Below are 25283 nucleotides of genomic sequence, written 5' to 3'. Positions count from 1 at the left end.
GCTGCCTATAGTCGGGGTTTGGAGTTTATGGCATTGTTTTATTGTTATGTAGCAGCCATTTTGTTTTATGTAATTTTAAAAGCCTTTGTCAGTTTTTTTTAAGGTTTGGTTAGTTAGGATTTTGAATCTAGTTTATTGAGTTGACCTCATTTATTGGCCGGCCTGTCTCCAGCCCAAGTCTTGGATTTGCTAATAATTTTTGATATTTTTTGGGTTAGGGTTAGTTTTTGGGTGAATAAAAAGCTCACCATTTTTTAATTAAACATTCTCCTCTATGCTTTACGGCTTGATAACTGACAAAGGACAAAAGCAAGATGCAGGCCTTAAGAAGATAGAGATAGTTTTTAATAGAACAATAGCAAAAACTGAAAACAAAAAAGTTTTGGACAAACCATGAGGTGAATCTATTATGTTATATGGTGTGAATATCGTGTTACTATTACTGGTGGTGGATGTGATTCTGCTGTTGCTTTGAGTTTGAGTGGGTGTGGTTGCTCTAGTTCTTCTGTTTCTGTTGTGCTTTTGCGTTGGAGGGTTCTGGTTTCAGGTTCCGCTTGTGGTTTTTGTGTTTGTGGTTTGCGTTTTCTTGTTGTGCCTGTGTGTGTATTGGTGCTTCCTTTTTCTGTCTTCCTCCCTGAGTCTTAGATTCTTTGTGTTCTGTTAATTGTCTTTTGTTGTTTGTGTTTATGTTTGTTTGGTTTTTTTTTTTTTTTTTTGCCTTGGGTTGGCTTGGGGCCTTTTCCGGGTTTTGCCCGGCCTTTCGCCGTTGGCCCGGCCCCCTTCCCTCCCCCGTTGGGATAAGCGTGATGGAAGATGGGTTGATGGATGAATGTAAAAAGAGTGTGTATGTTATGGGATATTGTGAATATGCATAAAATGTGCAATATACAAAACTAATGATGTAGCATGCTAAGCTGCTGTGGAGAAAGAAAACAGAGGAGATTTATAAAGACAGTAAAGCAGAATAAGCTGATGGTTGATGTAAAAAAAAACTCTAGTGGATGCAAAATCTGAAAGTCTCTTCAGAAATTAGAGAGTAGAACATTGTTAGTTTATGTGTTGAATAACTGAAGCGTCCGCTGTAGAGATTCACTGTACAGAGTTTCCGTTGAAAGACAGTTAACAGTGATTATGGGCAGTTGTCTTGAGATAAGTGGGTTCATGGGAGCAGAGCCAAGTTTGGAGCTCTGGATATACAAGCTTGTCTTGTTCACGGGCTTTTCACTCCCAGAGCACATGATCAGGCATGCGCAACACGTGTGGGACTTATGCTGGAAACTTTCGAAGTATTAAAGTTGAGAAAGAAGAGAGAGGAGCTGAAAAACCTGCTCGGCTGCAACATTTAGGATTTTTAAACATAATAGTAAAACAAAGAAACTTTAGAAGCAACATCACTAATTTTCACAATTATTAATGTTAAAAATAGGTTTACATTTCTTTGAAATAAAGGGAAAAGATGTAGATATTAGATTCTAACTTTCCTGGATAAAGAGAGAGACGAGGGGCTAACACTTTTATCAAAAATCATAATTGCACATTTTTTTCCCAACCAAAATTGTAAAAAAAAATATATATTTTTATTTTGTTTGCACTAACCACAAGCATGTAGATTTTTTACTCCATGGTTTCATTGTTTTCATAATCTTGAAAGCTTTCCAGTCCAGAGTCCATTGTTCCTAAGACTTTAGAGTTGCATTGGAAAGTGTTTACTTCTACTCACATGCTTGGATCTGTCTGCTGGCTACAAATCTCCCTTTCATTCCACGTTGAGGCAAAAACCCTCTTTAAGTGTATTACTGTCACCTGGAGGGCTGGAGTGAGAAACTTAGCATCTTACATCTCTTTAATGTGATCTGACATAAACCGAGGCCCTTCCATTTCCCAACTAAGTTTTGTAAAATTATGATTATATTCCAAATGCAATGTATGCCAGGCCCCTGCACAAACCACATTTCATTAATGTTTGTTTTCAATTTAAGGAAATTTTGTCATTTAATCTGTACATTCCATTCACTGAAAAGACAAAAACATCAGCCGTATTCGCTTTTGTGGATTATTAAAAGCTTTCTTTTGTGGTTTGAGTTCAAACCCTAGAAATAAAGACTGCAACCTGCTGGGATTTACACAGTTGGGTAACCAGGGTGCAGTCAGGACCCAACAGGATCTAAATCTGCTTCAAACTGACCTCCTTTCACGTGGACAAGGTGTGTAAGGAGGGCAACATGACCCAGCAACACATGGGCAATCAGACTGACACATCTACAGTTTCACTCTCCAGCATTTACTGGCACTCACTCAAAACATGCTGATGTGGAAAATGGGAGCAAGCATGAGTCTGCGCAGGCAGGCTGCCTGTTACATGTCTGCTCTCTACACCGTTCAGGAAAGGTCAGAGTGAAATGCAGTTTCTAGTGGATTCCTCTGTTAAAATTTCCTTTTCACTACAACCAGTCATACAAATGGGGAAGAAATACTAAAGCTTTGGTTCATGAGGTGATAAAGTCCAGGATTAGCCTGACTTAGTTTGTCCACATATGGCTTTGAGCTTGGATTTTCTTTTACAAATAACAAATTAGGAATATTAAATGGCTTCTGATACTAATTGTTGTTCCACAGCTTTAAGTTTATAGCTTAAAAAATCTTTACTGCAATTGAGTTATCTAAAACTAACACACTTAAAGGTTGCTAATATTGTAGAAAAACTTAGATACCAGACAATCACCCATTTATACATGGGAAAATTAAGGTCATAAATCTATATTTCTAGATTTCAGAGACTTGCCTGTAGGCACAATAACTGTATGTACATTAGTGAGGATTTGAACTGGCATTCCTCTGGCTCCTGGGCGAATGTCTATCCACTGCGTAGCTGCGAAACACCGTTATATCGTAATAAAATGTTCCTAATTATATCCCCTTCACAAAAATTGCCTTCCAAGGACAAGGCTTACTTAAGTATGACTTAATTGTTCAATGATCATAAGTTAGATTTGATGAAAATAACTTTGTCTTAGATAAAAGATATAAAATACAAAGTTTTTTTGTATCAAAAATAGTTACTGTGTATGCTACATGTTTTGTAAATCTCATTTTACATTTGATGTATTTCAACTACAATGCAGCATATCTAAGCATCTCCAGTTAATACTTACCTTCTTACTGTGCACCTCTGGGCAGCAAGGCACTTAACCCCAAACTATTTAATGATCTGTGTATCAATAACTGCATGTTGAGAGTGGAGGTGGGGGAATGTGGGTCTGGTGTAAAAGTGCTGTCAGAGGTCAGTGTGACTTCATTTATGAGACACAACAGACCTTCAAGTGTTAAAATATCAACTCTAATATATAAAGTTATTACAACTTATAAATAGTTTCAAAGTTCTCAGATTTTCTAAATTGGCAGAGTAACAGCGTTCATAAGAAGAACTTTGAGATGTATTGGATAAGTGGAATAAGAGGTTGTTTTTCATAGACCTGCGGTCAGAAAGGGATACTTTTTTAAAGGTCCTGGACAGAAAACAAGCAGCTAGTAGATGAAAGGTCACATTCAAGGTGTTTGTGTTCAATACATGTTTGCTCGTCTAATAAAAGCCAACACAGAACCTTATCAGCAGGAGGAACGGGAACATTTTTGGATCAGTTTCCAATTAAAACATAATAGACCAGTGCTTTTCACTGCAGGTTTCAAGGGACCTTTAGAAATATAACATATTATTTTTCTAAATCATCATCAAATATCAAAGCATTATAATAAAATATAATAGTAAAGTATTTCATACTAACATGAAAATAAAGGGATTTAAAACTGAACTTTAAGGCTCTCCAGTCTAACTATGTGAGAAAGGACCTGAAAGGTCACTAAAACACATTTTTACTTTTGAAACACATGCTTCCATTGAAGGCATAAAAAAAAGTTATAGTATGTAAATTAAAAGACAGTGACAGAAGTTGCTGGCTTTAGCTGCAGGCTAATGTCAGATACATGTTGATTTAGCAGGTATTCTTCAATGCACAGAGTGAAAAAGCAAAACTAAAATTATTTTTAAAATTCGTTTTTAAATCAATTTACTTTCACAGGCATATACCCTGCCTTTTCTGTTCTCAGAGGATTCAGAATGAGGATGGAACCACTGGATAACTATTGCTATCAAGCATGTCAAATGTGCTTTGTCAGGTAGCTAACTTGAACATAACAATCTAATGTTTATTTATAAAAAAAAAACAAAACAAAAAAACACATGGTTATTAAACCCACATAGGCTTTAGGCAGGTCCAAGATGGGCTAGCCATGTGAGTTTTTGGTGTGGGGTCCATATAAGTAAATCTAAATGAGGTCTATGATATCCAGTTCTGACCCACAGATATTGAACCTACATTATAGTCCCAGGTGGGCCTTTGGTGAGGGACCTAATGGCTAAATCTAAATAGGGTCAAAATTATGATACCTAGTTCTAACCCATGCATATTGTCCTACTCAAACAGCAAAAACATGCTTGGGCTCATACTTAATTTATTTATTTATATTTTTTCAAATGTATTATAATATGAAACCTTTAAACCTTTATTAGTCTTGGCCGGGGCGGCATGGTGCCACAGTTTGTAGCACTGTCGCCTTGCAGCAAGAAAGGTTCTGGGTTTGATTCCCGGGGTCTGTCTGCATGGATGTTGCAAGTGGGTTTTCTCCAGGTACCCTGGCTTCCTCCCACAGTCCAAAAACAAGGCTGTTGGGTTAATTGGCTCCTTTAAATTGGTCTTTATTTGTGACTGTGTGTGTGCATGGTTGTTTGTCTCTTTGTTGCCCTGTGACACACTGGCTATCTCTCCAGGGCGTAGCCTGCTTAACGCCCATAGCCTGCCGGTGGCAGCCACTGACCCCACTGCGACCCCGACTGAATTAGCAGAAGATGCACGGATAATCTTGAATGTAAGAGATGTTCAGCTGGAACCTAACATTGTTTGAGGGCATGCATAGAAAAACTGGCCTTGCATTGATAACATCTGCAACAACTACGTTACTGGTTAGGAAACCCCAAATGTTTTTGTTTACTTTTTTATTGTATTTATGTTTTATATTTCTGTTCCCATGAGTTTATCCACATAGACGCCATGACTTTCAGCTGAAGTGGAGTCCTTGGGTTCATGATAAAGAACTGGTCTAGAATTTGAACTAGGTCAGTGATGTGTGGGGGGCACTGTAATATGAGACATGTCGGACCAAGTTAACTTCTAGGTCAGAAAAAAAAGCTGCAGCTGTCTGAGAAACAGTTTCCACTTTTCTTTATCTTTTCAGTGTAATCCCTGATAAATATATAATATAGATACTGATAAATACAACTACTATAAAGTTGATGATGCAGTAATGAGAAAATGTCTGCACTAAAGAAGCCTGGTTTATAAGATGTAAAGATTATATCATTTGAAATTTTTGGATATATGTTCTATATAATTTTACATTCACTGCACACATTAACTAAAAATCAAACCCTGCTGGTACCAAACATAGAAACATAATCATCAGAACAACAAACTGGGTGCTCATGTGCTGATGTATTAAGAATGCTCTGATGCACCACAAGACAATTAAGTGGAAGGTGGAGAAGAGCTGGCATCAAAAAAGGAGATATAGGACTATGACAGCATGTTTCTACTTTCTTTCGAATTAAAGAGAAATATCAAAATATGAAAGACTAGTGGCTTAATTACCTTCTCAGCAGATTATCAAGTTCTATAAAGTTCTGGTGATGGTCTACTCCACTGATAATGATTATTTTAAGGTAAAACCTGGCAAAGATGGCCCTTACCGCCTTATAGGGCACTCAGTGAAATACCATCATAATAAAAAATTTAACTTTAGAGTGTTATTGGAGGACAGGAAAAGACCCAGTTACTTAACATTTAAACATTATGTATATGTTGATACAACAAGGTTAATTTTATATCCAAAAACTGTAACTTGCATTAATATGTTTAAAACAAATACAAGATGAACCATCACAGAATGAAAGATTTTTTTGTTACAACATAACATTTGAACATTAATGCTGATGCATGGACTTACATTCTTTACCTTTTAACTTTACTTTTGAACTTTTTCATTCAACTTTTTACCTTTTTTAACTCAACTTATTAACTTTTTCAGTTTAATTTACAGTAGTTAAGGTATCATCTCCAAAAAAATTAGAACTTGCCTTATAAAGGGTAAAGAACTGCAGTTCTAGACCCCTGAGTTTGATACAGTATGATTAGGTTGCCCCCTGCTGGCCAGCTGTGAACACTGCATAGGATTAAATCTACAGTAGAGTTAACCTGTGATTACCTGTGCATCGCAGGTCACTTGGGAAGTCTTCTTATTCACACATTAAAGCCAAATATGATCAGAGTTCCCACATCATGTTTTGCATTTCTAATTTATTTGATTGACATCTTTGAAAAGCAGTTACTAACTGGTATTTTACACAAATATGTTAAACATGTTATTTTTCAACAAGTTTATCAAAATTAACTGGATTCTCTTTCAAATTTTAAAGATATTCTGGAGACCAAATTGACCCAGATTCCTGCACTGCAACTTCTCTTATATCCAACACCCTCAAAGCTGGTTGTTACATTTTATTTATGTCTTGGCACCACACATTGTTCTGATCAAGCTCAGAGGCAACTCTGCTGTCTTGTAATGAGCTCGCTCTCGTGCTAAAGGGCTGCACAGTCTTGATGTTTTACCCATAGGTTTTATTAAGGTTTTACCTGTTTTGAGTCTGATTTGATTGAATTCATAATCAAATCTCTTATGTCAGGTGTTTTTCCCAAGGCCTTAAAACCAGTAATAATCAAACCATTGTTGTAAATAAGAAGCTTGGACTTATTGGACCTGCAGAACTACAAACTGATCTCAAACCGCCCCTTCATCAGTTAAATTACTGAAAAAGTTGAGTTTCAACGGTTAAATGCCTTCTTAGCAATGACAAAGTGGCAACCACACCATAGGGACGGCCCTGATTAAGGTGTTCATTGACATCTGTGTAAATTCAGACTCTGGAAGAAGCAGAGTGTTGGTATTACTGGACATCAGTGCAGCGTTTGATACTGTTGTGGACAATATGTGGATGCACCATAATTTTCTACAACTGAATAAAAACTCATACAGTATGAAAATATTAAAAACAAAATGGAGGTAATAATCCTCAGACCAAAGGAGGACAGAGCCAAAGTTAGCTCACAGCTTCAGCTACTACAGTTAGAAACCACTGATTATGGCTGAAATCTTGGTCTAATGATGGAGTTTTATCACCTGAAGATAATTTCTAGGATTAAAGGACTAATCTCCAAGCAGGATCTAGAAAAACTCATTCATACATTTATCTTTAGTAGAATCAATTGTTGCAGCAGCGTCTTCACACGTTTGCCAAAAAAGTCCATCAGACAGCTGCAGCTGATCCAAACCATTTATAATCTTTTTATCTTTACTCGCTTCTTTACCTTCTATTCTACTGTTTAATTCACGCAAAACACTTTGAACTGTCTTGTCTACTAAATTGTGTGATAAATAAACTTGACCTTAATCCATCGTGGTGTTTCTAAGGTAACAGAAAGCAATGCAGGAACTGTTGAATATGGTCAAAATGTCCTGAAACTGAAAATGTCCTGAAGAAGATCAACTCCATGCATGGTGTTCTTACAACCAGTGATAGCACATCCAATAAGTTGGCCATTTCACAGTTTAGCCACGCCATCAAGTAACTTTCACTTTATTTCAGTAAATGTTTAATTTTGCAAAGAAAAATGCTCACTCATTTCATACCCAGCATTCTTGTGTTGTTTTGAGCACCATGTTGCTGGAGAAACCTGCTGAGTAGTGTAAGAGTCAGAGACCGGTTCCTCAGGTGATTCCCTGAAAAAGCACTGTCTTTACTCCTTGGGCAAAAACAAAGCAAAGAATTTATCCTAAAAACAAACATCCAGTCTGTGAAAAGTGTCCTAGAAAAGTTTCTGCTGTTATTGGCAGAACCTTTTCTAGGTAGTTGTAGATGAATGGTGACCTGAAATAAGATAAATAATTTAAACTTTGAATGTGTACGACCTGAGACTTGGAGCTGTAGAGCATTGATAACAGCGTTCTTAAGAAGTAATGATTTATAAAGTATAAACACATGTGAAACTATGGGTATAAATGACGTTTAATCAAAAGATTTCACAGAATTAAAACCTTCATATAATGACATCATTGCAATTTCAGTTGGCCTTTCAGCGACAACATAAAAAAATACAACATTAAATTAAATATATATACAGTGATTATGAAAAAAGTCAAATTTATCCAAATAATTTAGTCAAAGTTTTTATCTGTTAACCGTTTAAACTTTAAAAAGTTTCTTCTGTAACTGGCTTATGCTTCAAACAGGAATAGGTCTCCTTTTGAAGAAGTACGGTGGCCCTGAAGGGCCCTGAAGGGCACACAACTTCAAAACATTGTGTCATTGTTTCCGATTGTGTTGTGGGTTTTTTTCTATTTGTATTTGTTTCAAGTTAATGTCATAATGTTTTGGAAAAAGTTGTGTTTTTTTATTTATAGCTGTGTGTAACTTTTTGTGGATGTGGTTTGCACTGCACGGCCATCCTACAGAAGTCCAATTATTACCTGAAAAATGACATTATAAACTCTTATGGTTCCTATAATCACATAAAAAAATATATTATTATCATGTTGCCAATTTGTATTTTTTATTTTTTTTTGTGTGTGGATTTTTAAGAATAATGCGAAAGAAGCAGCAAAACTAAATATTGTCACAGAAATAGAACAATAACACATACAAACATGAAAAACAGCCACAAGTTGGCGTCAGTGCTTAACACTAGTAGCAAAGGATTGCACTGTAAGAGATTTTTGGTTTTCCTTATTTGTCTGAAATAATTCAGATCTTAAAACATATTTTGAAACTATACACAGAAAAACTAAGTAATTACAAAATTAAACTAAAACAGTGATCGAAATCAACCATTTTCAAAGTCGCCCCTGTTTGTTAACTGAGGTTAAACACATTTCTTTAGAATGCAGAGCTCATTTGTATTGTCAAGATTAGACCAATTTTAATTGCATGAAGAAGGTTAAAAGATCTTAAAAATCAACGGTTGTTGCCCTGAAATATAAAACCAGTTGAGTAGCAGTCAGGAGCAGTCTGCAAAGGGGCAATAAAGCAATAAAAAAAGAATATAAAAAAAACAGACACCATACAGACAGTCAGACATGGTGGTTAAAGAGTGATGATCCAGGGTTTCTGCTGCTGCTTCAGGACTTGGGCGACCTGCTGTAACCATGGAGCTCAAAGTCTGGACTTGGAGCTGAATGAGAAGCTCAACGTTTGCTTAAACAATGTGAAACACTTCTAACCAATTATGCATTAAAAAAAATATATCTTAATAAATACAATTATTTTTGAGATCCTCATTTGGAATTTCCTCAGACCATTAATATTTGATATAAAGATTAAAACTGAAACGGGACAAATACTTTTTTCACATTGCTTTGTATTGAAGCTGGAACACATTTTTACTTTTGCAACATATGCTTCCATTGAAGGCATAAAAAAAAGTTATAGTATGTAAATTAAAAGACAGTGACAGAAGTTGCTGGCTNGAGTCTCCTTATTCCCTCATTTTTGTTTTCTACCTGCAGTTTTCAGGCCACTAAAAACTCCCAGTCAGAAGCTGGTTTGAGCTCCAGAACAGATAAACATCAAACAACAATAATAAAAACAAAAAAATGGAAGCTGATCACATTTGTGTTGAATATTTGGATGATACCGGTCATCCTTATTGCACGTTTTTAAAGGTTTATCCTTCACAAGTAGTGTAAATGTTTGTTATGGTCAGCTGTGTCTTCAAAAGCATTTTGCTTTGTAAAGATGATGTTTTTCTTATGATGATATGAAAAATCCACAGCTATGAAAGGTCTTGCTCACTATCACTGGTGCTGAGTGTGAACATCAGGAAGTCAAAGCACGTTCATTCCAACTCATAGGAGCTTCTTTCCAGCGTGATCTTGATAGCATTAAAGTCCGGCCTGTCTTCTGGCTTCTCCTGCCAACATTTCAGCATGAGGTTGTAGAGAAAACTGGGGCATTTGGGTGGTGCCTCCATCCTGTATCCTTCCAAGACTTTCTTATATACTTCTTGGTTGTTAAAACCTGATGGAGAGGGAAGGAGGGTAGAGAGAAAAGGAAGGAAAAAGAATGCAGAAGTGGTGAGGATCTCTACCACAACCTTTAAAAACATCTGCTGTTTATCAGATTACATCACAGCAGCAAACATTGCAGAGAACATGAAACATGCTGTTGATGCTCAGATTAACACGGTGACATGAAGGGTTTTATTAGCTAATGCAAGTTTGCTTTATTCCTTACATTAACACTTACAACTTTGAGCTTTATTAGGTTCACTCTACCTACAACTTTACAATACATTTAAGAGATGGTGTCAACATTGTATGTAGTTAACTATGTGACCGATGAGGAAATTATAAAGTTTTTTTTTTAAGGAGGTGAGTAAAAAGTTAAAATGATCACTTAAAAACATTGTAGGTTCCTTAGCGTTCAGCAATCAGAAAATATGGTCCAATTTGGATAAAATCAAAAGGAACACCTTTATTTGTCATTGCAATTGCAGATTGCAATAAAAATATGTCTTCTAGGTTTAGCCAATTCCTTAGGAAGCAATACGCAGATTGCAGCACTTAGGGAACATTATAGGGTTAATTAGGTTAAAATTCTGCTCAGCAACTCAGAGAGACAGACTGAGGTCTGGACCGGTGATTATGCAATCTCTCAAGGTTGCAGATCCCTTTACCTTGCAAGCAAGATGAATTGTCGTGAGATTTGTGATTTCACAAATTCCTATAAATAAATCTTGCAAGAAGCCAATAGATGCATCATTCTTGATACAGAAATGTTAATAACCAATGAAATGCAGTCAGGTGTAGGAAGTGAACCAGAAAAACTGGGCAAAAGCAAAACAAACATGGCTGCACCGGTGAGACTACCTGTAGATGCCAATTAGCCTGCTTTAGCAGGAATTTTTCTTTTTCGAAAAATGTGCAAAAGAACACGATCTGTGCCTTTGTGGATGGGAAAGATATTTGTACATTCCTCCTGACTAGATTTGGTAAGAGTTTTATCAATCTCGTAACTCCGCTGTGAAACTAATCAAGAATTCTATACGTTACACCTGCTACTGCTGCTGAGAGGCTAAAATCTCAACAATGGAGGCAAGTCCAGCTTATTGAATGACCCAGTCGGCTCGAACAATGATACAGAATGCCCCTCCCTTTTGCAAACACTTTCCACAAGAGCATTCAGACTGAACTACGCATATCAATCTTTCTTACCCCAGGTTGCAAATCCACTGCTCTCATACCAGCTATGCCAGAGATATACCAATAAATCAGACAGATCGTAGCGTTGACAGTCTTTTCCTTGACTCACTTTGATCAGTGATCATCAGGTCAAACTCAAATTAGTTTGGAACTTCTTCTCTACAAACTCTAAACCAAGGAAGTTCTGGAAACCAGGAGCCACATGAGTGAAAACTGTTCATGAGGACTGAAGTCAGGGGTTTTTATTGTTTAAATCTTTCTTGGATGTGCCATGTTCAACATGACTGAGAACCTTCATCAGCATTTTAACTTAAACTGCAAACACATCACCCAACAGCAAGTTTAATCTCTTTGTGCTTAATTATCCATCCATCCATTTTCCATTACGCTCATCCCTGATGGGGTTGCAAGGGGTGCTGGTGCCTAACTATGAATGGGCGAGAGGCGAGGTACACCCTGGACAGGTCGTCAGTCCATCAGGGGCAACACAGGGACAAACAACCATTCATGCACACACTCACACCTAAGGAGAATTTAGAGAAGCCAATTAACCCAACAGTTATGTTTTTGGACTGTGAGAGGAAGCCGGAGTACCCGGAGAGAACCCATGCACAGGGGGAACATGCAAACCCCGGGTCTGGCTTTGCTCCCTAAGCAATAGGTTAAATGCAGAAGACACATTTCATTGTTATGTACAACTTCAAAGACAAAGACCCCGGGCCAGGAATTAAACCAGGAACCCCAGTCAGCCTCGGCAAATGGCTGCTGACGCTGAGCCTGGTTCTTCTGGAGGTTTCTTCCTGTTAAAAGGGAGTTTTTCCTCTCCACTGTTGCTACAAGCATGCTAAGTGTGAGGGATTGCCTTTGAGTCAATGAGTCGATGCAATCAACTGGTTTTCCTTAGATAGAAAACTTTGAATCAATTTGACTGTATGATCTCGTGAACTGTAAAGTGTCTTAAGATGACATGTGTTGTTAATTGGCGCTGTAGAAATAAACTGAATTGAACCTTCTTGCTACAAGTCAGTAGTGCTACCCACTGCTACATTGTGCAGCAGCTTAATTAAAATCAGATAGAATGAGGAATTTAATGGAGTCTAGACAATTAGAAGTATCTGGGTAGCTAAACATAAACTTGAATTGAGTGACAACAGCACATGGAGACACAGAGGAGACTCCACCTGCTGAGGAGACTGAGATGTTTTATAGTGCAGGTGGCACTTGTGGTGGCACCCGCCATCTGTACTTTGTTGAAGCAGCAGCTTATCTGCAGCTGGCAGGAAGCTCTGAAATAGCAATTTCTGCTCAGCTCCAAATAAAGGTTGGAAACCCCAGAAGTAAGATGAGAGTATGGAAGGATTTAGCAGAAACAGGTCTCTCTACCTTGATATATGTTTTATGTTTTTGTAGCTACAGGCTAGGTGACAGAATATTAGAGACTTGATTTATCTAAAATAGGCTCATTAAGGAACCATATGATCATATGATTCTCCTTGACCCAGTGCAAGTGGTGGGATACAGAGGAACTGGTTACAGTAACATCATAGAGGGATCATGTCTTTCATCCTATGCAGCAGTTCTTAAACTGGAGCGATCCTTTAGTGAAAGACTGATACTTGCTTCCAGCAGCTCTTAAACTTTATAACCATCACTGCTCCAAACAAGGTCAACATTTGATTGTATCTCTGCATGATTTTTTGTTTTTATTTTTCATTTACTATTTATATAACTCTATTCATCTAGTTTTTAAAAAAAAACATACATATGCAATTTCAGTGCCTCATCTGGGTCCTTGCAAACCCAAAACAGGCTTAAATCGGAGGCCGCCCAACTTTCAAAACCTTGAAAATGATTTCGGCTTGTTTTGTGGTCGTTTATAAAATCTTTTAAACCTTTCCATATATTTATATTTTTTTAATTTCCAGGACTTCGATATGTTTTTCAACTTCGCAGTGCTCATAAATAAAGTAGGCTTGACTTCTGCAAGGGAATGCTAATGGTCCATTTAGAGTTTAGATTAATCAAACAGGAAGATACAACAGAACCTTATTGCCTATTAAAAGAGTTTCAAAAACTGAAAGGGAATTATTAGGCATGTTCTAGCTGCAAATCTCAAAACAGCTGCATTTGTCATCTGTAATACAAGTTGATAATAATGTATTCTTCTACATCTCATTTGTTAAAGTAGTGAAAAAACTTACAGACCCCATCGGGCCATGACAGAGATGTCATTCAACTACTTGTAAGTCGAGGTATAATTTAAAATACAAAATTACAACAAGTTGAAAAAACAACCCTCCCTCTGTTGCCTTGGTGATCTTTCTCAGTCTACGGGTGATAGGCGGGGTACACCCTGGACAAGTCACCAGTCGCAGGCCAGCACAGAGATAGACAAAGATGTACAACACTCACTCCCAACTAAGGACAATTTAAAGATAATTCACCTAACAGTCATGTGATAGGAAGCAGGAGTACCCAGAAAACCCACGCATGCAACATGCAAACTCTGTGCAGAAAAACTGGAGCATTAAAACCTTTTAAAGTGGATATAGAAAAAGGATATCACTTTACTAACCTGGGTATGGAATACCTCCATAGGTGATAATCTCAAAGAGCAAAATTCCAAAAGACCACACGTCTGACTTGTTGGAGTACATCCCATGGCTGATGGCTTCAGGTGCACACCATTTGTAGGGAATTTTTTTATCTTCCGAGATGTAAAATGGCTCCTAAATGAAATGTTTTGATCTTTAAAGCTGCAAATTAGATTTAACCACAAACCAGACAATAAGAAAACATAGATTCTGGCCTAACAGACCTTGATGACACGTGCCAGCCCAAAGTCAGCCACCTTGCAGATGTAGTCGTCTCCAACAAGAACATTTCGAGCTGCCAGATCTCTGTGGATGCTATTCTGTTCTTCCAAGTAAGACATCCCATCAGCCACCTGGGTAGCCATATCGACCAGCGATGCAATGTCCTGATTTTTTCCTTCAGGTCCTGAGAATAGAAATAGAAAAAAAAAGAACAATGTCTGACACAGCAAGACATGTTTAACATAGTATACAGGTTTCACAGCATCCTTCTGGTGGACTGAGTAAGGAAGGGTAAAAAACCTTTTTAATCTAATTATATTATATTATATTTTAGTGGCATCATCTTACACTGGAAGATAAAACAAAATACAGAAAAATCTCACATTAAGATATAAACAAACCCTGTTCTAGAGAACAGAACACTGAATTATTTACCCTTAATAGACCATTGGAGTCACCCTGTATATGGGTGATTTTCCTTTACAACTGAGCACTACTGCATTATGGTTAGGGGGTCGATAGCAAGCAAAAGCTACCATATATATGTAGCACATATAAAAGGCAAGAATGGAAGAGCTTCTGCACAAATTGTGGCTTTATTCAGACACAGTAAAAGAAGAGAGCCAAAGAAAGCGGAGGATGGGAAGACCAACCACTCTGGATTAGTCAAGGAACAAAAGGGAAGTCCTGACTTATTTTTATATGCACAAAAATTGGTTGAAATGTACTCAAACTCAAAAGCAAAAAATATTCAAATTGTACCAAATATATTGGCCAAAAAAAATTTGATCATGATGTGTCTTTATATAATCATTTTAATCCAGATGCTCTGGAAACCTTGTAAAGAGTTAATGGTAACCATGGACTTTTGAAAATAACAACATATTTTAAATAAAAATCTGCAATAAAAAGTAAAAGAAAATGAAAGTGGGTCTTTATTGGATTTTACCAAAGGAAAAAACAAAGGATCAAATCTAAACCAATTGAAATAAAATCAGCCGTGTTCCATGACTCAGTCCCTCAGACATAAACCCAACAAAAAAAAAAAAAATTAAGAGAGACTAAACAGTCCATAATAGGTGCTGCAGAGTGAATTTGATCCCTGTCCCTGCTTGGTCCAGCTATTATTAAAAAAAATCATGGAACAAATACTATAACATCCTTGTTTTAATCTACCGTTAGAAAAAGAAATAAGAAAGAAGGGTAGTCTAATATTTTTTCCATGACTGTTTACTCTCATCTTTTTTTAAGAATCACAAAACATTATTTTCCTTGTTCTCACGAAACACTAAAGTTTACCTCTGAGAAATTCAAGTAAACTGCCTTTCGCCATCAGCTCTGTGATGATGAAATACGGCTCTGACTCGGTGCAAACAGCGAACAGAGAGATGAGGTGGCGATGATGCAGTCTCTTCAGGATTTCAACTTCAGTTTGAAATTCTTTGTTGTCCAAAGAGTCTGGTGAAAAACAGACACAGTTTAAAGAAAGAACTGTAAACAGATTAAAAAAAGGAAGAGAGGAGTTACAGGAATAAACTACACTTTCTTCCCTGGTAATAACTTGACTTAGGTTTGTTCTTCTTTCAGTTCTTCTTTGTAATATTTGGTAAAACTGTGGCTGGCGATCTGCTTTGGCAGAGCAGATCTAAAAACTGAAAATAATATCTACAATTTTTAACAGGGTGCAAACGCTAAAAAATACACTGAACTTTTTTGTTTAAATTTGTTTCTACATAATACCTTTTTTTTTCTCAGGAATACAGCAGTTACTCTAAATAGAGACTATAAAGGCATGAGAGTGTTTTATGTTCTGCATCAACAAAACTCAGGATTATGTCTTCTGAGTTTACTTTTTTTATTTTCTTTAAACCCTGGGTCTGTTTTCTGTATTTTTTACAATAACTGTACATTAAGTTATAAAGGATAAATAGTTTTTAAGAATATCTAAACATCTACCAGAGAGAGAGACCCAAGACTTATAAGGGATTAAGCCTTTGCTTTGTTCAGACACAGCATATTAGAGTTATGGCAAATCGTTAAACTCGATGCCTCAGCATAACCTTCTCATGCTGATTGTAGCCTTGGATTTCAGAACTCTGTCAGACCATATTTAATGCAGGAATGAGCACCATCCTATGAGTGTAAGTATGACATCGGTGCTCGTTTTTCTCAGGGATCTCACAGGCTGCAGGAATTTTTCTACAGTACACATCAAAGTAGGTTGCTGTGCCTCAACCATCAGTTTCAGTCCTACTTTGCTGGAGCAACACCTGTATCAGCAGGATAGAGACGCAGGTAAGGTTCTCTTAACGGTGGACACCACCAGTGTGTCACCCCTACATGTTCTAATAGTATGAGGTGCAGTCAGAAGGGAGCTTGCACACAACATAACATAAAAACAACTGTTTGAGTAATCAGCAAGAATTTGCCATTGAAATACTTAAGAGTCAGTTGTATTTTAATCTCACTGCAAAAGTCCCAAATAACAACTTTTGGTTTTTTGGTTTTGACTTTGCTCTCTATTCAGTCTCTTTCTAATTGGTATTCCCCCCATCTTCATTGTACATAACGCTGAATGTAATGCCAGGTTCTTGTTTTGTTGAATGCCTTATAGAAGTTGATGCAGTTAAGATTTTGTCTGAAAATTACGTTTGGATCTAAAAACAGAAACTTCGGTTTCCCAGCAACCAGCACAGCCTAGCATGGATTTATGATGTTTGCACCCTTCTGTGTATTTGCTGAGGGGCCTTACAAGGACAAGGGTAGCTGCAGTCAACTGGGGAGATTAATATGAGAAAAATGGAGAAATGGCAGGTGCACTGCGAAGAGTAGGCACTGTCGACACCTTTTCCCTTGGCACAGAGATACTAACTTCTGACTCTTACTGAGGGTTTTTAAAAACCTGAACATCTATTAGACAATGCAGCTAATGTTTATGTGTTCATTACAACTTAATAATCCTTTTGTGAAGAGGGAAAAACTAATAACAGACTGACAATGGTTTGTATTTCCCCAGGATAAATAAGGAAAGCGAGATGTTATTTTTTAGGGTGTTGATAAAAAGGTACTACATTAAGGCATGAGAAACCTCTATACTCAACATCATCTAATAATCAGATAGCATTTCCTGAAACCGGATAGAGTTGATCATTTTTTGTAGATGGAGTACCATTTTTCAGGATCTTAATGGCAACATTGATGTGGTTCTTCCAGCGGCCCCGATAGACCTGAGAGAAGCAGCCAGAGCCGAGCTTGTCCAACATGGTGAACTCATTTTTTGGCAGAACCCAACCATCCAGCAAGTGGTTGATATCCTCAGTGTTTGGCTTTACCTGATGCAGGAAACACAGGTAAGATATTTTATGTGACACTCAAAGTCCCAATGCAAACATTATTGCTTTATTTAATATCTCCTTCTTACCCTCTTGCACGGACTTCCCAGGGAGGGGATGTTATTGAGGCTGTTGTTACAGTAGTGGTCTACCAGGTCAACCAGAGAACTGAACCGATGATTTTGTTCCACGTAAAAAGACTCATTTACATGGAAAATCTTAAAATGCCTCACCTGACTGTTGGATTTCACTGCAGAAAGAGTTACACATGATCAGACAAAAAGCAGAAGTGGGAAGAATTGAAAATTGAAAAAAATTAGGATCTGAAAATAAAAGTATTTTCTAAAGGAGATGGCAAAGAGGAAAGAGAGACTCTGGCCTTGAGGGTGCAGTGCCTGATTTAACACATCTAGCTTAATGATCTTTTATAAAGAGGTTCGTATTGCTTCAGTACAAAAACAACTACTGAAACATTCAAGAAAGCATAGCAAAGTTTGGATCTGCTGAGCCCAGGCTATAACCAGCCTCTCCCTGATGAATGGATGTGAAAACAGCATCAACCAGAATACAGCCAAACTTTAAGAAATCTAATGAAATGATCCTCTTTTAACCCCATTACTATTACTTTTGCTTTGTGCATCAGTACTCTTTGTTCTCATACCTGAAAGAACGTATCCAACCTTGTCTCTCTCGCTTTGGCGCACAAGGAACGACGCCTCATTATTTGTCGGGTCCATCAAGTGGTTTTGGGCTTCAAAGCGACTCATTATCCCATAAAACCATCTAGATGGAGAAAATAGATGGTTATTGTCTGGAAAATAGAGCTGTTGATAATAAAATAAAATTATCTTGGATTAGAATACACAAAACTGAGAACTTTTCAAGATGTTAGCTATCTTAGATGCTTTAGATAAAATAAATTAATGATTTAACAACGAGCAAGAGACAAAGTACTATCCAGGAGAGAAAGTATTCTCATGTTCTCCATGGTATTTGGAACATATTTAGACTGAACGAGCAAAAGCTGACATTTTTTAAAGTTGTGCTTCCCATTTCACATAACCTGAAACTAACAAAACATTAACAGACATGAAAATGGTAGTCCAATGCTGCTTAAGGAGCTAGACAGCTTGCTGAAAAATCAACCTTCACTCTGAGGCATTAATCTCAAGCAAAAATAGGTTATGGAGCAGGACAGCGATCTTAATCACATGAATGCTGCCCACCCAACAAGACAAAAAGAGGGATTTCAATTGGCCAAGTCAAAGTTCACATTAAAATCCAACTGACATGCAACTGTGACATTAAATTGTTAAACCAGATTAGACAAGAATTAATCTGAACTGAACGTCTTTATTGCCAAAGCCCAAAAGCAATGGAACTAAAAGTGCAGAAGTCAAGGTGCACGAACAATAATAAACAATAGATAAGCCAAACATAAAGCAATACATCAATCAATAAAACACAAAATACTGAGCAATCTAACAATAGTCAGAATAGCTGTTGAAGTGCCTGTCCAGAGTTTAGTGCATATTTGGCCCTAGTGCAAAGAAATAATCTAGAAAGCCCTAAAGATCAAGTAGAAAGAGCTGGAAAATGTTACTTTTATTGTCTTTTCTTCCTGAATGTGTTATCGCCCTGAACTGATTTCCCCCAAGTCTGGGATGATAAAGATATGGACATGTTTTGGAAACATTTGAACAAAAAGGCTTCAGCTGACCTACTGTAGGGGGGCTGATGTTGAATTATCTAAGATAGATCAAATGTGTATCAATAGTAAAAACCTGAAAATCAAAAAAAAAAGAAAAAAAAAGAAAAGACACACTCAATAGAACAAAAAAGGCTATTGCATTTCTGACTTTAATCTCTGATTTCTGACTGTATTTGTATAAGTATTCCTTTAATCTGAGAATTCTTGAAAAGTCTGACTTTAGTCTCTGAATTTTGACTTTATTAGAATTATTTACCCTGAATAACTCAGACTTTCATCTCAGAAACTCCTGAGATTGAAGGCAGAATGTCAAAAAAGAAGGGCTTTAATGGCCTTAAACTTCTTCCAAAGAAATTACCAGAAGTTAAACTTCCTTTTACAAGTCTTGGATGTGGTATCAATCATTTCAATTTTAACTTTAGCATGCGTCGACACCAACTAGACTGGTATTTGTTACCAATAACCAGTTAAGCAAAATTTCTCAACCTTTTGAAGGAACACTGTTTGTTCCTGCTTTCATCTGGGAAAACCCACGTCACACAATCCCATTCTGCTTCAACAATGAGCCGTGAGAGAAACCAATGTGACACAAAAGCAGTGGTGATTATCAGAGTCGTGGTGCTGATGTCTTTGCTTGCTTGACTGCTGAGAAATGCATCAGATAGTAATCACGCTGCTATGCAAGCCGTGAAAGGTATTTCTTACAGGTAGTTTTTACAGGAAGTTGGAGGAAATACATCTTCGATAAAAAAGAAAGAAAGTTTGTCATGTAAAAGTAAAGTCAAATCAGATATTATGTAGAAAGAGAAATGGATTAGTGTGTTATCCCAGTTGATGCATTTAACCATCTATGACCTGAATTCACTGGTTGAGAACAATGAGATAAGAAGTGAAACAAAAATATAATTCCTGATAGCTTCTAGAAATAAACTGCTCATCCAGGTCAGGTCAAAGGAAAACTTTCACTGTTAAGGGTTTCTGGTCTAATGCTTGGGAAAGTACCTGAAAAAAATAAAAAATAAAAACAGAGGAAATGCTCAAATCTACTAAAAGACTAAAAGAAGTAAAGCTATTTAAAACTTACAGTTCATGACTATTTCCCTTTACACTGGAATAACGTAAAAGTGTTACGTAAAAGTTATTTTATTAATCCCATTCAAAAAGTTATCCTCATATTTATATTCATTACAGAGAGTTATATATTTTTAATTTGATTTTCGTGGGCAGTTGATGATTTCAGCTTATAGAGCAAATAAAAACAGCTAATATTACATATGAGGATTAATGTTATATTGTGGTCAGGTTACACATTCATGGGAAAGATTGCTGACTTGTCTGCAGACAGCTATCCTGCAGTCAGTGGTCAAAATCCACCACGAGGAGGTAGATCACATAAAAAAATGTTCTGATGCCAAAGTTCAGTAGAAGCAAGAGGTGTGGTGGAAAAAGGTAAACATTTTGTAACAAAGCATACAACTTTAAAAAGGAGTGGACTAAAGTTTTTGTCTGTTCTTCAAGAATAGATGGATCCTCAACATGGGCTACAACTGGTTTATTCCCTTTGTTTACCACACAGAGCGCAGAGAAACTTCTTATCTGGGTAAAGAAAAATGGACTGTTGCCCAGTGGTTTGAAGTTTCTTTTTCAGAGCAAAGTCCAGTTTGCATCTAATTTTAATAAAGTCTGGTGTAGAAAAAGACAGATTTATGGGGCTGATTTTAGTGTCTGGCTCATTAATCGACATCGGCCAAAATGTGGCCGATATAAAATCTGTATTTTTGCAGCAAACTTTACCCGGTGTTCCGTCAGCTAAGCATACCGCCTCAGACCAGCATACCCTTATGTAATACGCATGCGGGCGCATGATCGTTATTAGCGGATCGTTATTATGACTACAGTATAATAAGGCCAATTAACCTACATGCTGCTTGTTATTAGCGGTTATCAGTCCCATAGAATGGCTTCAGATTGTGCCAGTAGGCTATTATCACAGAGTGAATCCTAATCCTAAATTAATTCCTTTCCATTCCAGTGGAATTAACTAATCTATTTAGGTGTAATCTAAAAAATAATGTCAGTAGATCTTTGTGTACTCTAAATGTAAATAAATAAAAACAAAATGTGCTGCATGTCGCTCATATGAAACAAACTACAAACAAATATATTTCATCATATCAACTAAGTTGTAGAATCTTCTCCCTATAAATATTTAATTCTCTGTGAAAAAAATGCAAATGATTCATTAATAAGATCCTCCTCAAACTGACATGCAATGTTTTTTTTTTTAAAGCTATTGTGTGTGGTGGACCTAGTAAAGGACTTTCTTGTACTTTTATGCACAAAACTATGACAAAAACCTGTCTTAATCGGGAAATAGTTGGATGATTGGATGCAAGGAGGCAGAGGAAACTCTATGTTATGTGTTTTACAAAGGGTATGCTGGCCTGACGCTGTATGCTGAGCTGACAGAACAACGGGTTCTTATTCTGCTCCTCTGCCCCTCCAGTCAGATAGCTCTCTCTGCACCACCCCTCCCTGCAAACACATAGGCTCACAGCTGCTGCTCGCATAAGCATGGAGTTGGATAAAGAGCGAGAAAGTATGCAGTTTACTCCATGGTAAACTGGGATTTTGTAAAACTACACTTTAATGCCCCAGAACAACAAACATCCTCATGGAAACACACTGTTACGACACGTTAAGCAGAGTTGACGATTTTTGTATGTGCTAGTTTTGACAAATATATTAGTATTTTAGCTCTATGAAATAAACAGTTTTTCCTGGTTAAATAAAGGTTAAATAAAAAAAAAATAAAACAGTTTTAGAAGGAAAATAAGATTATTATATTGTGATCCACTACACATCATGCTGACATTAGGGCTGAGTATTGGCATGGGTGTTGCAATATGATACGTGTCTCGATATTTGGCTCATAATACGATATTATTATGATATTGCAATATCACGATATATTGTGATATTTTTCCAGCTATCAAAATTAAATGTAAAATAAAAAAGAAAGTGCTGTTTATGTTAATCAGAATATATTGATCATTTTGTTATTTTGGTATCCATGTTCGGGGTTTGAGTCAGTCCACGTCTTCAACTGTGAACGCATCAACTACAGATAAGGCGGTGCAGAGGTAGCCCATTTTTCCTCATTGTTTTACGTTATTTTTTTTATTTTTTTTATCGATACTAGGAACTAAAAAAATCAATATTATATTGAGCGCCAAAAATCATAATATATCGCCAAACTGAAATGCAGGCTGTACTGGGGCTCATTAATTCAAATTTGTATTGTTTTGCATTAAATTTTTAAAATGCTCCAACTTAGTTATTTAGTTTCAATCCCATTTAGATGTTTGTTTTAAAAGCTGCAGCATTCCTACTTAAATTTGGTTCGGTCTCCTGCGTTCAGTGGGAGGGAGCTCTTTTAGTTGCTTGTAAATATGACAAACTTACATTTCCAAGGTGTTTTTGTGAATTGGGCTTTTAAAAATGAATCAGATACAAAACACTTCCCATGAGCCTGTGTGTTTTCACTTTAGACTGTATGCAGTCATGTGTTTTCATTTTTAAATGCTTATCTGTAGAAGTCAAATCTAATTAGCAAAATACACTTAATGTAATTATATTAATTTCTCAGGCAGCGGGAAACAGTCAGTTGTAGACCCTCGACATGAAGTATGTAACAGCTGTTGAATGCAGCATCTGCAGAGTTACATTAGTCAGGGCTGCAGCACCAGTATGAAGAAAAACTTGATGAATTTAAGACAATATCTAATCAGCACTACAACAATTGATTGTATTTATAGTTGTATGTTGACACTGCTCAAATTAAAGTTGCTTATTTTAATTCTGTATGTTCTGTTTCTTTGCGCTGAATCATATTTATGAGAATTTATAGTTGGACTATAGTTGAACAGTGCATATCCCAGGTTCAGTTTTTTCTTTTGGTCAAAATCTATCTGATATCAGCCAATACGTTGCATTTTTTTTTTAAAGGCCCAATATGAATATCGGTTGGGCTCTAGTCTAGAGGAAGAATGAAAAAGCGGAGGATTCCATTTGCTTCAGGTCTAGAAAAACCAAGCAGCTCAAACATACAAATAATTTGACTATTTAAAAACTATAATCTGAGTTTCCATAATTTCCCCATTGTGGGACTATAAAGGGAATTTCTATTCTATTCTATTGTATTCTATTCTATCCTTTTTTATTCTATTCTATTCTAGGCCTGAAGAACAAAAACAAACAAAAACAAAATGTCAGTTATAAGATTAAAAACCACGCAGTGCATCGTATTTAATAACCTTGATCTGTTAAATGAGCCCATGCATTAATCTGCTTCTCAGTCTCAGATTATTCTTTTCCCTGTTTATCCAAATAAGCAGTTAGCTGATCTCTTGCTCTTTCACAAGTACAGTGCGACGAAATTCACTCTCTTTATTCAACCTATCCCTTTGGGGAGCAGCGGGCTGCCATTTGTGGCGTTAAGGGTCTTTGCTCAGGGACCCAGAGTGGCAATCGGTTTCGAACTCACAACTTTAGTGTTCCAAGATTCCCATTCTCCCATTCATCTGAACCAGAAAATACTTTAAAAAACAGTGCATTGTCAAGAGAAGGGTGAGAAACACTAGATATAAACCTTTCAGACCATCTGAGAACCACGGTTACAGCATTCTAAGCCTCATTTACGTCATCAAAGCTGCACTTTAGAAATTCATGAAAAGGAACCCTGAATAAATGCAGTGTATGCCAATGGACAATTGCTTTAGCATTTCTGTATCAAAAACATTTTATGCACAATTTTGTTATTTTATGAAACTGTTTTTAGGGTTTTCATTAGCTGTACGATAAAATAATCCTAAAGAAATATAATAAACTTTTAAAAATGCATGTAATAAAGAAGACTGCTCTGTATATTTACTGAACCAAATCCACTTTTTAGTGCCACCCTACTGAGATAAACATGAGCAATCTGTTTTATTTACGGTAATAGCCAATAATTAGCATACTATCATAAAGTTCAGCTTTTCATAACTCTATTCATTAAGTGAAACATTATACAGAGGGATTACAGGGAATTAGCTTGTGGCCCTTTTTTGGCACTTATGGTATCTTTTCACTTACAGCTAATTAGAAACATTACATTTTAGACAAGGATATTACATCAGACCAATAAAGACAACATTAGTTTGGTAAAAAAGGAATTTCATTTGAGTAAATGATCTAAACAGATGAAACGTTTAAGATTTTAACAGTTCCCACCGTCTATATCACACTGCCAGCCTACTTCCTTGTAACAGGACTCTGTATTATGACCATAGGGAACTTGGTTTAAGTTTAGTTTCAGGACTTTGTCACTGCAGCTGCATCTCATGGTCTAGTATGTCATTGAGGCCCCTTTGCAGTAGCCTCAGATCTTTGGAGTATTTCTCTACAAGCTTAGTTCTTCTGATTTGGGTTTTTCTGGTAATTTCTCTTTTACTCCAGATCTTCTCCAACTCAACTGGCGGAGCAACATCAGTGGATAGACATTTCTAGTTCTCTCCAGAGTTGATCAGTTGGATTTAAATGCAAACTCTGGCTTGGAGCTGTAAGAGATATTTTACAGACCGTACTGAGGCTACTGTCTTAGCTATGTGAGCTGGGTCCACCTTGGTCTAGGTTGTATTTTCCTGAGTGGATTTTTATCTAGAATCTCTCTATTATTGTCTCTCAAAATATCTACAATCAAATTTGTTTATTTTTTTTTATTCAGTTGAAACTCTTTTTTTCTGTATTTATTATTTCAGTTAAATTTAAGACATTTAATTCTGCCTAATAACCAAGACAAGGATACCCGTCTGTCTCATTTTAGACAGTGATAGATAATTCTTGGAAAAGCAGCAGCAGGTGCAGATCCGGTCCAAAAATCTTCAGCGAAAAATGCATTCTACCCCCACATGTCCACTGTCCTCCTTCCGCTTTTTTTTATTCCTGAAGAATTTTATATATATATATATATATATATATATATATATATATATATATATATATATATATATATATATA

At 36.6% G+C, this 25283-nt stretch overlaps 1 protein-coding gene across 1 annotated transcript in view; it reads right to left on the bottom strand.

Annotated features, from left to right (window-relative positions):
- Positions 1-9636: 9636 nt before the first annotated feature.
- hck (HCK proto-oncogene, Src family tyrosine kinase) overlaps positions 9637-25283 on the bottom strand; it is a 16665-nt gene continuing 1018 nt past the window's right edge. Inside the window, exons 2-8 of the mRNA XM_015393572.1 lie at positions 18174-18295; positions 17602-17762; positions 17350-17512; positions 15480-15638; positions 14183-14364; positions 13940-14093; positions 9637-10180 (exon numbers count right to left, since the gene is read on the bottom strand). Of these exons, the coding sequence (XP_015249058.1) occupies positions 9999-10180; positions 13940-14093; positions 14183-14364; positions 15480-15638; positions 17350-17512; positions 17602-17762; positions 18174-18295 (1123 nt within the window). The 3' untranslated portion in view covers positions 9637-9998. The remainder of the gene's footprint in view (positions 10181-13939; positions 14094-14182; positions 14365-15479; positions 15639-17349; positions 17513-17601; positions 17763-18173; positions 18296-25283) is intronic.

Source organism: Cyprinodon variegatus, unplaced genomic scaffold, assembly GCF_000732505.1.
Source record: "Cyprinodon variegatus isolate N-32 unplaced genomic scaffold, C_variegatus-1.0 Scaffold649, whole genome shotgun sequence".
NCBI classification, from domain to species: Eukaryota; Metazoa; Chordata; class Actinopteri; order Cyprinodontiformes; family Cyprinodontidae; genus Cyprinodon; species Cyprinodon variegatus.
The sequence above is the reverse complement of the archived record's forward strand: the minus strand, read 5'-3'. Positions and strand labels throughout refer to the sequence as shown.